This window comes from Mauremys reevesii, linkage group 4, assembly GCF_016161935.1.
Source record: "Mauremys reevesii isolate NIE-2019 linkage group 4, ASM1616193v1, whole genome shotgun sequence".
In the NCBI taxonomy this organism is placed as follows: domain Eukaryota; kingdom Metazoa; phylum Chordata; order Testudines; family Geoemydidae; genus Mauremys; species Mauremys reevesii.
The window spans coordinates 33,699,524-33,716,258 of NC_052626.1; the positions used below are offsets into that span (position 1 = coordinate 33,699,524).

The following is a 16,735-nucleotide window of genomic DNA, read 5'->3' on the forward strand; positions in this document are numbered from 1 at the left end:
CCCAATTTTCTACACTCTGGGTCCTAGTGGCACCTCCCCACAGTCTGGCACCTGAGGCGGCTACCTCAGTTTGCCTCATGGTAAGGCCAGCCCTGTGAAGGGCTCTTGACTCTGGAGTTTGCTTCCCTCTACTCCAGAGGAGCCTGAGTCTGCAGATCTTCACAGCATGTTGCAAAGCCTGTGTATGCTTTCACTGAGGGGATGGAGAGAGATTTCTCAGTCCTGGTGGGTTGGGAGAGCTTTATCATTGAAAGTGCCCCTTTTTTAAACCCTGTGTGTCCCTTATGTATAGAATGTTGTATGTTTCATGCACCAAGAACATGGGTAGTTTCTTGTTTATAAATCAAAATAATAGGTCAATCAGGTTTTAGAGATGGAAACAAATGCAGTTCTGAGATATGATAGCTGGAGGTACACACTCATGTGAAGGGTCAAAGACTAAGCCTACGGGGCTGTCCTTCACCATGGCTTCCAGAGGGGCATTGCAGACAAAATATCAAGCATATAGGTGTGGCTGACAGTGTTAAAAGCAGCAGAGAGGTGAAGGAAGATGAGGCTAGAGGAAAGCAGCAGAAAAGTCATAGACATGGTGGATGACAAACCATGGAATGGCTAGCTGGTTGACGGCAGTGGGCAGTGTTGAAAGCAGGTGGTTAGAAAGTGGCAATTCAGACGGGGATAGATGAAAGACGGGGCAAAGTTTAGTGAAGATAAAGGCCAAATTATCAGTTGGTGGGAATGTTGACCTTTAATTGAAAAAGGCTGAACAAGAAGTTGAAGTGGGAGGCCAACAAGCCAGACAGGTTGCCAACATGGAAGTTGAAGTCACCAAAATAAATATCAGTGATTATATTTAGAGGGAGATGCAAATTAGAGGGGAAAGATATTGGAGGGAGTCATAGTGAGAGTAGATAACAGCAACATGGAGTGGGAAAGGAGAATAGAGTCTAATGGGGCTCCAAAGAGAACAAATGGGAAGAGATAAGAGGGAGGAGTTGAAAGTGGCAGGAGGGGGAGAGGAAAAGCTTGATTCTCTCACTATGATCAAGTTGGGGATGATTCATGGTAGTGAGCATTTGAGAAGCAGAGATTGTGGTGTGAAAGCACAGACCGTGACAGAGTGGGGGGATATAGGTTACTGTGTGTCCCAGGCAATGGAGAGTGTGAGAGATGAAGGAGTTGTGAATAGTGGCGATCTCTTCAGAGATGAAACAAACATTCCAGAAAGAGAATGGGAGAGACTGCCAAGGGGCAGAGGTGGGGTCTGCCAACGGAGGTGTCAGTGGGGCAGAGGTGGGGTCAGAGACAGGTACAGAAGGGGCAGGGAGGGAAGGAAGGTTGCAGTTGGGTGGTGTCACTGGATTTGTTAAAAACAAGAAGTACTCGAGTTATAGTTTAAATGTATCAGTCCAGGTATTTCCCTGCTACGTGGGCAGACTTCATACCTCAGTAACCCCCAGATGCTAAATGTCCTCTAGAGTTGTGAGTATCCCCTCAGGCTACATGAAATCACATAACTGTACTGATATATAAATATGCAGAGACTACAGTAATCTGAAGGGGCTTTCTGTGTTAACCTCCACTGCAATTGTAATCCAATCCCAGTCCTACAGCCAGGCCACTTGCACACTTTTTATTGGCATGGCATGGAGAACGATCCAATGACCATGCATGAAAAGCTCCATACTGCTCGTGTTTATATGCAACACTGCCATCTACAGAATGGGATCATTATATCAGATGGCAGGTACCTGTGCTATTAGGACAGGAGGATCTATCACCACTAGTACTGTGAAATCCCAAGGGTCCATGGTGTGCATTAGAGTGGCAACTGGGAAGTCCTATGTGGTCACAGATTTGTTTCAATATATTTTTATTAAGGAGTTCTTTTTGTTTGTTTCAAATTAGGTATTCTGTATTTTATTTGGTATCTGATATTAACAACTTAATGTAATTTATTTAATTGCCTGATAATTAAAACCCTTGACTGACTAGATTCAGTTGACTCAATGAGCATTATTTCTATTTACCACCTTCACTGTCTCATTTAGCATCCATCTCATCCCCGTCCACCATTAGAGAGCCTTTTCCTCTGCAGCTTCTGCCTCTGGAACAGCATTTCTGCATCTCTCTGCTGTATCAATTCTCCATTTGATTTCAAGCCTCATTGCATTTTGCCTCACTTGTCTGTGCCTCTTCACTTTTCTTCCCCTTTGATATGTATTATTGAACTCTGTAGAATACTTTGGGGGTTCAATTTGTATGGAGGATGCTACTGTACTTTGAGCATCAATTACAGAATTCAGATCCACGCTTCCCCACTGGTGTGTGGAGTTGGGGTTCCTGTCTCTAACTGTACCATATTTGAGAAGGCACTTTGCAGGCTGACTTGTTATCTCTTTCCTTGCAGCATGCCATTGATGCAGATAACGCAGGAGTCAGTCCCATAGGAAACTCTTCTAACAACAGCAGTCACTGGGACCTTGGAAGTGCCTTTTTCTTTGCTGGAACAGTCATCACAACCATAGGTATATTTATATTTTAAGGGAGATGGTGAAATTGAGAAGTGGAGAACAAAATAAGATTCATTAGATCCCAGAGAGACAGGCAAAGCAGCAGAACTGCACTTTTGGGGGTGCTTTGATGGTATCATTATGTGGTGTATCTGACACTAAGCTGTGGGGTGCACATCAGGAATTACTTATATAATGAGAGTCCAAGAAAGCAAGACTGAACCAGAAAGCAAGTAATACAGAAATGTTCACAGTTCTGTAACCCTGTTACTACTAGTACAGGTGGTTGCCTACTTGGCCATGGCTACGCAAGCCAATTCTGTCTCTGAAGGTCAAGCACAGGAGCCAGATACTTCACATGAAGCTGCAAGAAACCCTGCAGTGGTCACTAATGGAATAACTTTCCCACAAGGGTAATTTCTTCCTAACCACATCAATCAGTGGTTGTCATATGCCCTGAAGCATGAGGGTTTATATCCCTCATTAATTTTTCAAATCCTAGCTATTTTAACTGGGACTATACTCAGTGTCCATATAAATGTCTAATCCTTCTTAAAATTTAAGCTTTTGGCCTCAATGATACCTGGTGGCAATGAGTTCCTCAAGTTAATTATGCATTGTGGAAAAAATAACTTTCTTTTACCAGATTTTAAATTGTTGTTTTTAAATATCACTGAATGTTTTCTTGTTCCTGAATTATGTGAAAGGCTAAATAGGAGTGCCAAATTTACCTTTTCTATGCCACTACTATTTGTATTAATCTGTCAGGTTCCCTCTTACTTGTATCCTCCTAACTAGCCCCAATCTTTTCAATCTCTCTATTTATGAATGAAATCTTTACCCCTCTAATGACTTTTGTCAGCTCTCTCTGTACTACTCCCTCTGAGGACACTCCATTGATGATCTTTGCCTTTACCAGTAGCTTATATTTCTGTGGAAAGTCAATAACTGAGGTGTTACTCATATGGATTCATTTTTATATGAAAACATATTTGGGAAATTCATAAATGGCATATTACATTTCATAGCCCTGATTTAGAAAAGCATTTAAGCATATATTTAGGCTCTATTGACTTCAGTAGGATTTAAGTACATGCTTAAAGTCAAGCATGTACTTAAGTGATCTTCCTGAACAGGGATACTTTCCTGAATCAGGCTCTGTTGATTGCATCAATTAGGGTCTTGATTATGAAAATCAGCACTAGGATTTATCAGTTAGAATGTTGAATCTAGTCTGATTTTTCCTTTATATTTTTAAATAATTCATTTGTAGGTGTGTGCTAATTTTCGGAGTAGTCAAGCAACAAACCACTATAATGAAAAGGTTTTAATGGAGACCCCAAAATAATCTTAACTGTAATGGTGCGGGTGTTACAGTTATAATTCTTGTTTCCTCTCTTTAATGGTAACCCTGCTTCCCAAATAGAGACATAATGGTCACTGAAGTCATATACACTATATAGAGGCACATGGAGAATTGGGAAAAAGGAGGTGTCTGTGCAAACTGCAGTGGCTATAGGTGTTCCACATGTTTGCACAGAGGCATTATTGTTCTTCCTCCCCTAGGGGAAATGCACTCACTGTCAGCCCTGGCTACACTTTTAGAAAAGTCACAGCGTGTTCTCCTCTGCACACCCAACAGCCCCCTTGCACTCTGGCTGCAGTAAGATTGTGGGAACCTTTGGGCAAGGGGCTTCCTGCACTTTACAGCAGTTGATAAGAGAGTTGCTCTCTGTAGAAAACTGTATCTCCAAGGACTTCTACACCAACAATGAAAACCTTATGTCTATGCAAGAATCTCAGACACTTGGATGGAGTTCTGAGGTTTGGAACCAGAACTGAAACCCAAACCAAACTTACCCAAAGGTGTTCAGACTGAACAGAGAAGAGGTAATTATGTGTTAATTAGTGTTTGTGCTCTGTTGAGGCAGCTCTGTGAGGTACCTTAACAATGGGCAACATGAAGACATATAGGAGTCTTTATTTCCGCGTTAACAATGCTATTTAAATGTAAATAATCTCCAGAGGGAATTCTCAAAGAGCTGCTTGTGAGAGCCCATTAAAAATCATGAAAAATAAAACTTAGGCTTTTTTATTATTAAATTGAAAAGAAGAGTGAACAAAAGGAGTCCTTGAAGCCTCATGTTAGCACAGCAGCAAGGACTGGAAATGGCGATTCCTATAATCTGCGATAAAGAGCCTATGTAATTCAGAGCTGAAAACTGGGAATGAGAATATTCAGGTGAGTCATCCTCCCATCAGGATGCAATTGACAGAGTTCAAATGCAGCAGCAGCATGGAAGAGAGAGGCTAGGGCTCTAATCTAAAGGTTTCCTGTAGCGTATTGTGCAGCTGCCATGCTGAGTAAAAGTAGCCCAGTTACTCAAACAACAGCTTTAATTAGGAAGATGAGTTCAGAGAGAAATAGTAGTAACTGAGGGTTACATGTGAATAACTAATGCTGGTTTCCAGTGGGCACCACTAAAACGGCTGGACTGACTGACTTCTGTTCAACGGGCATAATGTGGTGGAGAGCATGTAAGGAACCTTCCTCTTCTTGCTCAGAAACCATCTGCAGACTGGGTGTCGCATATAGGCACCTGCACAAGAGGCCATGTCTGAATTGTGAAGTTATGATGATAATTTTTCTCTCCAGGGTATGGGAACATCGCCCCAAGCACTGAAGGAGGCAAAATTTTCTGCATTTTGTATGCCATCTTTGGGATTCCACTCTTTGGCTTCTTGCTGGCTGGAATTGGAGATCAACTAGGAACCATCTTTGGGAAAAGTATCACAAGAGTGGAGAAAGTTTTCCGAGTAAGATCATGGTTAAAACTCTTTGCTGGTGTGGCCTGACTTGTTTAATCTCAAGTACTATTAACATTACAGAGGATCTTAGAAAGTTTTGCATGTTGGGCACAAATATCTTTAATTGCATAGCTTGTTTGTGTGATCTACATTTCCTGCATTGAAAATGAAGACAAAGTGATACAGATTCTGTGGGACCAGGTATACAGAGTAACCCTCAGTTGCATCAGTACTGAAAACAGAAAGATTTGGAAAGCTTGATTTCTGGGGTGAACTATATAGAGAGAGATAGCTGAAAGGTATCTATGTAGAGAATAGAAAACATACGGGGCCAGATCCATAGTTGCTATAAATTAGCATAGCTCCCCTGACTGTGATGGAGCCAGCTGAGGATCTGGTCCATAGTTCTCCCCTTCTCTATGGCTTTTATCACATTTGGGTACTACTTATACATTTAATACCAATTTCTAATTATACAAAGTGTTCTGAAGCTGAACAGACCCAGTGCAGTGACCGCCAACTTACTGTCCCTGGTGTGGTTCATTCTGTTGAATTACATCCCCCATGGAAGTACATCAAACACTTCACCTGGGAGTGGTGTCACAGCACTGGCTAATGCTGCTTTGCTAACATGGTGGTTTCACTTCAAGGATTCCCCTTTTAGATGCAGGACTTCCAGAAATGATGTGACCATATCGTAGTTCCTTGGTATGTGGCATAACTGGAGGTAAGTCCTGTCTGGGGGATGGGGTAGATGAGGGGTTTTCCAGGCTGACTATTTTAATAAGCCTCCATTTCTAAAACATTTCCTCAGATACAAGGCAAAATACTTGTAGCTGATTTTGGAACTAAAGTAATTGAGCATTAGACCGGAGTATGAGTAATTTCTCCGATTAAACTACCTGTGAAGAGTCCCTGTCCACACCTTAGGAATATCTTTTGGCCTCCATTTTCAAAAATGACTAGTGATTTTGGATTACTCAATTTTTACATGCCTGACTAGAGACAGCTTGAAAAGGCCTGATTTTCAGAAACTGCTGAGCATCTACTTTCTGAAAATTTGATCCCTTGAAGATGTCTTAAGTTGGGAACCCAAAAATTAAGGGACCCAAAATTGCTTGTCACTTTAGAAAATTTAAGTCATATTTTCTATTGCATAGAATTTACTTCAAATCATTCCTGGGAGAATTCCAGTGTGGTTCTTCCAGGGAGAAAGCTTACCAGTGGGTAAGATATGGATTTGGGAATCCAGAAACCTTGGCTTTATTCCCAGCTCTGCCATAGACTTGCAGGGTGATCTTGGACAGAATCCTTAAACTCTCAGCATCTCAGTTTCTCTCTCTGTAAATATGATAATTATATGTACCCATCTTTTAGAACTACTTTGAGATCTAAAGCTGAATGGAATTGCTACTACTGCCTTTGGAGTATTATTCTCCCACCCCACCACAGTACCTTTTCCTAGTCTTGATTTGATGCCTTTTCTCCTTGTTTCTCTCTCTCCCCAGACCATCCCCCCCATTGGTATTTGCACCCTTCCAAAACCTTGCATTGCAGAGCTACACAGATTTAATCCTTATACGTTTTTCCTCAAATTCATCATTTCAACTGATTAATCATTTTTGTTGCTTTTGTTCTGACGTCCTTCAAATTTGTCTACACCTGTGTGGTGCTGAGATGGGACAGCTGAGTACAGTGTTCTAGGTGGAGTTCTAGAGTTCCCAAACATCCCAATGACATCTAGACAGACTAGTCTGAGGAGTCACCTGACAGCAAAACTGACATTTCATGTTACCAGGCATTCTGAAGCTGTAGCCAAAAGGGTAGAAATAGAGATGAGGGAGAATTTAGCTCAGCCTAGAAACTCTTAAAATATTTTTCCCTTCCTTAATGGCAAAGTAACTGTAGATCTCAAATGCTTAACTAACTTAGGGCTTGTATTCCTCCCAGTACACCCCTTGAGTAAATGGGTGGTGCGCTGCAGAACTCTGTTAGTGATGTGATCCTCTCAGCACTGTAGTTGTTACTGCAGTCTAGGGCTACAGTAGCCCTCGGCTCCTTCTGTTCACCATCTTCTGCAAAGAGAAAGGATGGTGGAGCTGTGTATTCATGGATGCATTGGCTCCACCCCTCAGTGCTCCCTCAGCATCCCCCAGGCATCAGTGTGCTAGGATCCCTCCCTACAATTGTGCTCAAATGTGTGTGAATGTGCGTGGTTTCCCTGAATCCTGCTTCCATTCCCTGTGCGGTGGAACTGCACTGGTTCACCTGGATGTGGGTTGTTTTGTGGCTGTGTAGATTGCTGGGGAGGGTGACAAGATTTACTTGCAGTGCAGAGTTCTTATCATCCAGTTCCTTCTCTTAACAATCCTGTTGCTCATTGCAGCATTACCGTGAACAGCCACCCCACACCACGTGGCAGGCAGTTCACCTCTGACATCCCGAACATATCTGGAAAGGTAAAAAGAGGCTTCCTTCCCGAGGAGTCACACTAGCACAGTTCGGTTGTCTGACAAGACCTGGGCATCCTCACAAAATCTCATGTAGATCTCAGCATAGATTAGAACCTGAGAACACCACATTTCCCTCACACACTAAACAGCCCATGTGCGCTGCACTCAAAATCATTTCAAGAACAGTTCACACTACAGGCCGGGGGTGGAGGGAAGAAGAGAGCTGCTCTTATGGAATGTGCGCAACGCCCACATTATTGACAGAGCGTTTCGGCAGAGGAGTTGGATGCGTGCCACTCTTCAGCTGGTATTTCAAGAGCAATTTTGGCACTACATCTGAATGTATAAATAGCCACCAAAACAGCCATTCATTTGCTTGCAATGTATAAACTTGTTGATTCCTCTTTAAGGGCCTTAATTATCCTTTAACAGCACATTCAGTTTGGGTTTGACAGGGAAGTCGCTGAAGGTTAAAAAAAAAAGGGCTAAATTTTCCTCTGCTGTGTGGGTGCACTGCTGAGCAGAGGGGTATAGGGAGCCTCTTCTCCCCTATACAGGCAGCAGGGCAGGATCTCTCCTTAGTGCTGGAGAGCACTAAGTGGTGGAACCTGGCTGCTGGGCCATTCTCTGCAGCAGGGCTGGCTCCAGGGTTTTTGCAGCCCCAAGCAGCAAAAAGAAAAAAAAAAAGGCCGTGATCGCGATCTGCAGCTCTACCGCCGCCGCTTCAGTCTTCGGTGGCAATTCGGCGGCTGGTCCTTCCCTCTGAGAGGGATTGAGGGACCCGCCGCCGAATTGCCGCTGAAGACCCGGACGTGCCGCCCCTTCCCCTTGGCCGCCCCAAGCAGCTGCTTGCTGGGCTGGTGCAGGCCCTCCTCTGCAGCCTCAGGAGGTGTGTTCTGCTGGAAAAGGGCTGTTTCCAGGCCTACCACCCAACTGGTGTGTATGCTGTGGTCACTAGCATTCTTACGCAGGGTCACCTGCTGCTGCTTCAAACCAGTATTAAAATGCCCGCTGTGTAATCACCTCCCAAGCCCATCTGAGGGAATCCCAGATAAATATGATTTCTAGTAATGAAGGTAATAACAATAATCCCTTTTATCTGACAGTGCTTTCTAGGCACTTCAGAAACTAACTTTGAGTCAAGGTGGCCATAAGCTTAATAACAACACTCATACATTCGTAAAGCATTCTGTGCACAGCCCAAGGTTGCTTTTGCAATAAACATCAGTGATTTAAGAATCCTTAGCATTAAAACCAAACCATTTTCTTTCAGTTTTTTCCTATATACACACAGAGACTATGAGCTACTAAAAGTAGAAGGAAAATTATTCCACAGTTTGCCTTCTGCGGAATGTACCCCTTGCCATTATCATAAGGTTAATTTAGGGCAAACTAAATAGTTATCTAATTCAGATCTTTAAAGACAGTTTAGAATCAAAGTTGAAAGAAGATCCGATGATATATTGGAGTAAACCTACTCTCAGTCTTAAAATTCAGTAAAAGAACATTAACATACATGAGCTGTGTTATGCCTCTAAGGCAGTGGTTTCTCAGTCCTTTTTCATTTGTGGACCCCTAAAATTTTTTGAATGGAGATGTGGACCCCTTTGGAAATCTGTTGTCTGTGTAGTTGAATTCTATTCAGTCAGTTTTCAGTCTAAGTCTTTCACGGACCCGTTAGACATAGTCTGCAGACCCCCAGGCATCTGCAGAGTCGCAGACCACAGGTGAGTGGCATAGCACTGCATTCGGAGAGGTGCAGAGGTCCACTGTCCCAGATTGAACTCTGGGACGTATCATGTGTAGGCAAACTGTTCCTGACTGAAATGGAGGGACTTAACTGATCTAATACATCTGTTATCTGTCCTTCAAGGTTTCAACTTTGATATGTCCTTATGAAGTCTGACATAGATACATGAGGTCTGGCCTTAAAGTTCTTTGAAAGTAGCATTCACTATTATTCTCTAAACAATAGTAGGTTTAACACAGGGTTGCTCAAACATCTTGTCTGTACTTCCATTGAACTTTGGAATAACCCCATGAAAAGCACCTCCTAGTAGACAAATAAGAAAAAATCATACTAAAAACCTGATGAACTCCTTTCTTCTACTGTTTTCTAAACAGAAAGCATTTACTTCACTTTCTGTGAACTTGTTTCTTCTTTGTCTTTCTGGGTACATCAGATCTGTTCTCCTTGCTCCACTCTCCCTACCCCCACTGCCTCAGCTTCCCTGTCAGTAGAGATCTGTGGCCACTTTGAACTCATTTTCTATAGTATAACTCTTTAGTACTCTCGAGAGTAGAAAATGAGGTAAAAGTGATTGCTGGAGCAGACACTACTACAGGAAGGCAGCTATTGCAGGGATGAAGCGGTTTAAAACCACTGTTATTTTCCCCCTTTTAGTACTTCCCCTCTTCCCTCCACATTTGCCTTTTTACCTGTCCACTTGCTCATTTTCATTCTCTCATTTGTTTCCTTCTCTTCCTGTTCTCTCCGTAACTCCCACTTTAAACTTGTAATGTTATTTGAGAATCAGATCCCAGTGAAGTTCTTAAGCAAAGATTCATTTCAACTGAGACCCGCAACTTCCTCAGCACTGTTGAGTATTGTAGCCAGGCTGGGGGGAAATGGTGGTTACCTTTGAAGTATCCTGGTTGTCTCTTCTCTAGTAGTGTAATGTCACGATCCAGAGACCCTGCTTGTTTCCCAGCAAGCAGGAATTACTCACTGCTTAGACCTCTATCAGATCCAAACTTGCATCCATTTTCTTTCTCTTTGAGGAGCTGAACCAGGCACACAGATGGGAACATTCTCAAACACAGAAGTTCAGATCCAGGTCAGAACTTAGCCATGACATGGTCTCACTGTGGATTTACACCAATGAGATCAGAAAGTGACCCAGAGTTAATCAAATACAAAGTGGGGAAATCTCAATTCTAACCTTCACTAGGAATCACCTAAATGCATCCTTGAATGTCTGAAGCTGGATGCCCTTTCCTCGAGTTTATTTTTCAAAGTAGCAGAAGCTGTGCCCTATGCTTGACACTCACAGTCCAGGATGGACTGAATTAGTAGTGTTTAAATAAGTGGGAAACTTAGCATGTCTACTTCCCAAGTAGATCCTGAAATATAAAATAAATCAACATTTACCTGTGTCTATATGAAGTTCGATTACATTTATGTTTTGGGCCAGTATCAATGTATATTAAACCACATACTCAAAAATCATCAAAGGATCAAATACTTTCTGCAATCTTCTTTTGAAAACAATGTTACTCACTGAACTTTCCTGTGAGTAAAAGTCACATCATCTATGTGAATTCAAGAACTGCAACAGCAGAGTGAATCAGAACAATGATCCATCTCTCTAATCCAGTATGCTGTCCCTGATGTTGGCTGATGGGCAGATGTGTCTGGGCAGGTATAAAGCCCGGCATAATGCCCTGAATGTGCAATATTATTCCAGGAGGGTATAAGATTCATAAATTGAGACTTTGGTCTCCTGAGCCATTAGTCTGGCACTTTCCACCAACACTTATTTCAGCAAAAGAAAATCATTGACAAAAGTTGGATCAGCCACTATTGAAAAGAACAGGTTAAATCGTAGCATTTAATCTCAACATTTTCATTTCTGAAAACTAGTCGCATTAGCAGGATCAGAAAGAGATACCATCTATTTAATCCAGCAAAGTAGCGAGTGCTGTGATAGTTTTAACTTGAATTCCCTCTCACTGGTGAGAATGACATTTCTTTTCTTGATAAACTTGTTAAGTCAATTGTAGAAACCTTTGAGGTAGGGAGGATGTAAACCATAGTCTCTGGGAAGCAAATACTTCTGGCAGACACAAGGTTACCTTGCTATTAAAAAACAAAAAGATGATGTAACCCTTGGAGAGAATCATTACACAAAGCCTTGAGGTAAGCTGACATGAAACACTTTTAATTTGGGTTCTATGATTCTGTCTCTCCATAGCAGCAATTGGGGATTTGCTTCTTTGAAGTTATTTCTTTTTTTGCTTCCCATATAGCAAAGAGTATCATGTTTAGAGAGAGTAAACTGTGAGGAGAGAGCTTGTATGGACAGAAGGAAGTTTGTTAGTGATCAGATTTATAAGACCATGCACCAAGTGGAAGTGGTTTTGAACACAGTTTCACCAGACTGTATGGTCATGTGTTAACTGTCTACCAGTTTAAAAATCTGTCCTAGAACATCTATACTACAATTCTATGAGCAAGGTCAGCTGCACTAAACAGAAATAGGCCTTAGAAGGTTATGTGAAATTCATTCAAACTAAAGATGGTCCTGAACCCCAACCTCAGATCTGAACACCCCTGAACTCTAGGGTGATTGAAAACCAAACCTAGATACAGATCCAAGTTTTGCAAATGTTCCCATGTCTTGAAAACTGGCTAAATCAAAACCCTGGATCCAAACATTTCCAAAATATCTAAGAATTCAAAATTCAGATGGGATCCAAAATTCAAAGGTTCAGATCTGAGGTTCAAAGTCTGAGCCACCTCAGATTTTTATATATGATTGCCATGATGCATGACAAACTTCCTCTATTTAAACCTTTCTTATTCCTTCCCCAGTCATGGATGCAGAGGTGCTCCTCTGAATTATTAGCACTAGCTAATCTAGTTCAGTAGTAGACAAATTGTGTGAAATTTCTGAAAGTAGTATTAGTGACTGGACTGGATCGGTTACTGACTCTAACAGTTAATCCATCCATCCCATTCTCATCACCTTAGTGGCTGAGCTTCTGATAGCCAAAGCCAGGCAGTTTTCCAGATAAATCCAGCAGGACTGAAGTAAAGTTCCAGTAGTTTCTTGAAAGGTAAATTTCATTGCAGAAGCAGAATATGACACGTCACCTTTTGTATGCTGAGATTTTCTGCTTTTCCATGAAGAAGGCTCTGTGGCTTTTTGATTTTATAGTTCCCACTGGACCACTTCATTTCTTGAAAGTAGTTACCTTATTCTAACTGTGCACAGGGCAAAAGTTTCTTCTTTGGTCTACACTATAGATTTTACTTTGCCCTTGATCCCAAGACAAAACTTCCACTGACTCCAACTCAGGTTTCACAGAAAGGTGCAAGTGGAGAACAGAGAGATCTGTAGTGCAGGTAGGAGAGCTGCGGTGAGGTGGTAAAAGAGCTGTTCCTTCATATGGTTTGTAGTTGGACAGACACTCAAATACTAACAAAAATGGTCCATTGCTAATATGTTAACCTCCATCATTCTGCAAAAGTGAGACCTAATAATGTACTTTGACACATAAAATAATAATAATAATACCCACCTCTTATCTAGTGCTTTTAGCAGTAGATCTCAAAGTGTTTTACCAGTGAAATCAGGACCATTGTCCTCATTGTACAGGTAGAGAAACTGGAACACAGAAGGGAAGTGTCTTGGTCACCCAGCAGGCTAGTGGCCAAGTCAGGAACAGAGCTTGGGTGTCCTCAGTCCCAGTTTAGTGCTCAGCCCATTAGGCAACACTGATTCTCAGAAAGAAACAGCTTGAGCTCTATCAACCTTTAAAACAGTTCCCAGTCTGTTTACTGGGTCATATTCTGATCTCAGTTATGCCGTTGTAAATCTGGAATAACACTTTTAGAAATCAGCCACCAATTTAGGTGCTTCAAGATGGATTTAGGGGTAAAATTTTCAAAAAGTGCCCAAGTGATTTAGGAGCCTAAGTCCCATTACTTTTTAGTGGGATGGAGTGTAGCATTTTCAAAAGTGCCTATGGGCCAGATTTTTGTAAAGGTATTTAGGTGCCTAAAAATGCAGATAGGCACCCATTGGGAGTTAGGTATCTGTGTGCTTTAGAAAATCCCCAGGAATCTATCTGTATCTTTAGACACCAAAATAAATTTTAATAATCTGGCTGTAGGAGCCTAACTTTAGACATTCATTTTTGAAAATCAAGGCCAAAGTGACTTGCTCAAGGATACACTATCAATCAGTGGAAAACACAAGAATAGATTCCAGAAGTCCTAACTCCAAGTTCCCTGCCTTATACTCTAGGCAACATGCTAAATGCAACATGCAGACACTATTTAATCATTCAAAACTCTTCTGCCTTCTCCTCAGTTTTCTAAAACAGCTCTGATTGTCAGAAATAATTACCCAACTACCCTCAACCCTTTTCAAAATCTCTCACCTGTTATGCCCCCGCACCTTTCCCCCAAACCTGTTATCAACTCCACGTACATTCTGCTTCAGTTCATCAATAATTTATCCATTATATAGGAAATAATTAATCTCCATGGACTTTATACATCCTTCACTCCTTTTTATCTCATCCTACACCTGGCTTCCTGGCGCGCCCTTATTAACAAAACTTTCACTGCAATCTCATAACAGCTCTTCTAATTGCTCTTCTGGTGGCAAGCTCATTACAAAGCCATGGCCACCTGGACACATTAAAGAAGGTTCGGCGTTTCCCTGTGTCCATCAATTGCAGGAGTGGGACAACTGGCTTTTCTAAGGGAGAATCCAGAGTAGACAGCAGGCAGGAACATTCGGTTGATGCTCTCTGGCTGTAATACCTTCCAGGCTGCATCCGGTGCTATGTTCCACGTTGGTGTTTTAATGATGGTGGTGGAAGGATAGATACAGGTTTTATTCTTGCTTTTGAACATTACTTCCTTTGTTGCTCCTTGTGAAATGGTGGTTAGGGCAGGACACTGGCAACCTGGGTTCCTGTGGGCCAATTAATCCCCTTGTCTATGGTGGTGCAACTCCACTACATTCAGTGATATTGCATCAACTTACACTAGGGCCGAATGTGGCTCCTGGATTCTATTTCTGGTTCTGCTGACTCATGACATGCCCTTGGACAAGTCACTTAACCTCTTTGCCTCACTTTCCTCCATTTGTGAAGTGGGATAATAAAATGCACCTAATCTACCTAGTTATCAAGAAAATTAATTAATAGCTGTAAAGTCATGTTGATATGTTTGGATCCCAAACCCAGTGACTCCTGGGTGCTGATTCTGGAATTTTATCTTCATAAATTTACTATTTAATGAGGTTAGGGATGGGGCTTAAAGCTTATTTGTTTTTGGAGAAATTAACTTTAGCATGGTGTGCCCTTCACAGCTTTGTCTTTAGCCAAGCAAATCAGTTGCTTACTTGAAGCTAGTGAGTTTATTGTCTACTGCTTGGCTCAGCTGTCTGTGGGCCACAGTATTAGAAAGTTTTCCTCTTCCAGTTAATCTTTGACATCATTATTTAATCCAACAGGTCAGTTGTAAATTGAAATGTATATCAAGGATTAATATTAACACTACTGGTTAAATACAGATCATATCAGTTCCTAAAGATTTTCTGACACTGTTGACTTTATCAGCAATATCTGGTGGGCCACTGAGGCATGAGAAAGGCAGCAGTAACCTATGGCAACTTCAAAGACAGCCCTTGAAGAGAATCCATCTCTTTCTCTATAGAGAGCCCAGGAGGTGATGAGCTTGGTGGTGGTTGAAAGGTCAGTCCAATAGCTGGTAGAAAGAAGAACACAGTGGGACTCAGAGAGGAGAGAATGTCTGTTCTGCCAAGCTCTTGTCAGCATCAAGCAGAGAGTAGCACCACAATTATTGTTTCACTTTTGGAAGCACATCAGTCCTTTCCTGTATTGGGGAAAAAGTGTAAAAAGAAAAGGAAAAGTCTTGTTGCGCAAGGGAATTCTGTGCTAGAGGGAATTCTGAATCCAATCTCTCTTTGTCTTATACCTCTCTATTCCATGTGGAACAGAGGGTGATCACCACTGCCTTCCATCTTTGCTGGTCTCCTTTGCAGAATGAACTTCTTCCCATGTCATTTTGGTAGCTTTCAATTCTGCTTCTATTGAATGTTTCCATGTTATCCTGGGTCTACCTTGTTGCCCCTTGCCCTGGGGATTCCAGTTCAACAACTGTCTTGCTATGTCATTTGGGTCTTACTTCCATGTATGTCCTAGCCATCTCCATTTTAATTTACTGTCCTGTTGGTTTCTGTTTGTCTTCCTCCAGAATTCTTCATTCGTGATTTTTTTTCAGGCTATCTGATATTGAGGATTTGTCTAAGGTAGCTATTTATGGATACTTGGAAATTTATTAAGACCTTATTAGCTAAACTCCAAGTTTCAGCACCATATAGTGTCTTTACAATGGTGTTAAATATTTGAGCCAGATCAATAACCGACTCTCAGAATTAATTGAAATTCTATTTGCCTACCTAATCATCTATGGTATTCCTATACCACCTATCCCCATAAAATGTAAGCATTGAACAAGGTGATTGGGAACTGCAAAGCATTATCTACCATGGATGTCAGAATGAATTATGTTCTTTGCTTCTCCAGTCTCTAGGATGCCCTTCTCATCTTTATTTTGTTGAATTTCTTCTTCAGTATATAAAATGACTAAAGGTGCATATCTCCAGTAACTCTCCTCACCAGAGTCACATAGCCATCATTTAACTTCTATGCCCTGACATTTTATGACTCTTAAAAATAGAATCCCCACAAATCTGAATGAAGAATCCATTAATACAAAGGGTTTTCATTTATCACAGGTCCTATTCTCCCCTGGATTACAGTAAACTATAATAAATATTTTTCTCATTTGGGAAGCAGTCTGCATTGCAGTGCCTCCTGCTTGTGAATATACTATAGCAGTCCAAGCCTAAAAATCCCTTGTCATAAATATTCCCCATACTCTGTTACTCTTAGGTCTTTCCCTAATTTATTCTAGCCTTTCATAGAATGCCTGACACTGTAATATCTAAGTACCTTTTGGATGTGTACTCAGAAATAAATAAATAAATAGTGACGAGTTTACCAGGCACCTGCTGGTTACAAAGACGCCAGCTAGATCAAGGATCCCATAGACCAGAAGCTGGATTCAAGTGTAGAATAAGTTTTTCTGCATTCAACAGGTTATAGGAAGGAATGTTTTACAAATAGGTGTAGCTG

General features: G+C 41.6%; 1 protein-coding gene across 6 annotated transcripts in view; it reads left to right on the forward strand.

Annotated features, from left to right (window-relative positions):
* The window catches only part of KCNK10 (potassium two pore domain channel subfamily K member 10), a 120,773-nt gene that overhangs the window by 78,062 nt on the left and 25,976 nt on the right, over positions 1-16,735 (forward strand). For all 6 annotated transcript variants that reach the window (XM_039538354.1, XM_039538353.1, XM_039538351.1 and 3 more), the window contains 2 exons: positions 2,411-2,528; positions 5,170-5,330. In XM_039538354.1, coding sequence (XP_039394288.1) covers positions 2,411-2,528; positions 5,170-5,330 — 279 coding nt within the window. The remainder of the gene's footprint in view (positions 1-2,410; positions 2,529-5,169; positions 5,331-16,735) is intronic.